General features: G+C 41.4%; 1 protein-coding gene across 1 annotated transcript in view; it reads left to right on the top strand.

The window, feature by feature from the left end:
• Positions 1-1,699, top strand: part of UNC80 (unc-80 homolog, NALCN activator) — a 207,940-nt gene that overhangs the window by 79,608 nt on the left and 126,633 nt on the right. Inside the window, exon 17 of the mRNA XM_015558108.1 lies at positions 131-345. Within this exon, the coding sequence (XP_015413594.1) occupies positions 131-345 (215 nt within the window). The remainder of the gene's footprint in view (positions 1-130; positions 346-1,699) is intronic.

The raw sequence follows: 1,699 nt of genomic DNA, 5'->3' as shown, positions 1-1,699 counted from the left end.
TTTCCACATCCCAGCCCTTCAGAGACAAATCCTGCATGAGTTGCCTGTGTGCCATTGGCAGGGGTTTGAAAGAAATTTAAGAGAATTTCAGTGTATCACATATTTAATCCTTGCCTCTGATTGCTTTCAGCGATGAACAAATGCAAGGGGGCAACCTGGGCCGGAAGGATTTCTGGCGCAAGATGTTCAAATCCCAGAGTGCAGCAAGTGACACCAGCAGCCAGTCTGAGCAGGACACTTCGGAATGCACCACTGCCCACTCAGGGAACACCTCTGACCGACGCGCCCGCTCACGGTCCCGCAGAATTTCCCTTCGGAAGAAGCTGAAACTCCCCATAGGTAAAAGTATGTCTGTATTTATTTATGGATTCTCTTATTCCATGTCATGCCTGCAAACAAACTCATAATCAAAACAGAGCAATGCATGATAGGATGCAGAAAGGGAAAGCCTTCAAGTGAAAGGCCAAAACTGACTGCATTCATTTACTCATTTAAAAAAACAACAACAACACACACAGATATTTCTCAAACTCCTACTATGTGCTTCTACAGGGTGCAAACATTATGTTAGGCATCAGGTATTAAATGGTAAGCAAAATTACACAGTGCCCCATTTTGCAGAACTTGCAATCTAGCAGGGGTGACAGATAATCATGTAACTGAGTATAGTGGCAAACTATGGATTTTATAAAGGAAATATACACAAGGCATCAAATGCATGCAACAATAAGACCTGGCCTTAAAGGGAGAAGGGACAGGAATTACAGAAGGTTTCTTAGAGGAAGATCTTTTTTTTCTTTTTCTTTAAAAACAAATTATATATATATAAATAAAGGGTGTCCCAAAATTCATGCAAGAAGTAATTTTGATAGAAAACACAGGCTTATAATTAAAAATTGTAAATTTTTTATTGATTCATAAAGTGTACAGTATAGGGTTATGTATGGAATAGCATGTTGGGTAAATGGCCTCCACGGCTTTGTGGCACATACAACACTCTTTTGTTATTGCCTGAGCAGCCGCATTTTCAAAGAAGAATGGTCCAGTGATGCCTCCAGCCCAAAATCCGCACCAAACAGTGACACGTTGTGAATACATTTGTTTCTCAACAATCACTCGTGGATTTTCTGAACCCCAAATGCAACAATGTTGTCGATTAACCAAGCCATCAAGATGAAAACGAGCCTCATTGATATTCAGCCACATTTATGCAAAACAGTCATGGAAAATTTCAATAAAAGAGTGTGTATGTGCCAGCAAAGCCGTGGAGGCCATTTACCCAATATGCTATTCCATTCATAACCTTATTCTATATACTTTATGAATCAATAAAAAATTTACAATTTTTAATTATAAACCTGTGTTCTGTGTTTTCTATCAAAATTACTTCTTGTTTGGATTTTGGGACACCCTTTATATATGTGTGTATGTATATATATATCTCCTACATAATAAAAGGGTAATATGCAAATTGACCCTAACAGCAGAACGACTGGGAATGACTGGTCACTATGACACACACTGACCACCAGGGGGCAGACACTCAATGCAGGAGCTGCCCCCTGGTGGTCAGTGCGCTCCCAAGGGGGAACTCTGCTCAGCCACAAGCCAGACTGACGGCTATCAGCACAGCGGTGGTGGTGGGAGCCTCTCCCGCCTCCTCAGCAGCACTAAGGATGTCTGACTGCAGCTTAGGCCT

This window comes from Myotis davidii, unplaced genomic scaffold (assembly GCF_000327345.1).
Source record: "Myotis davidii unplaced genomic scaffold, ASM32734v1 scaffold268, whole genome shotgun sequence".
NCBI classification, from domain to species: Eukaryota; Metazoa; Chordata; class Mammalia; order Chiroptera; family Vespertilionidae; genus Myotis; species Myotis davidii.
The sequence above is the reverse complement of the archived record's forward strand: the minus strand, read 5'-3'. Positions and strand labels throughout refer to the sequence as shown.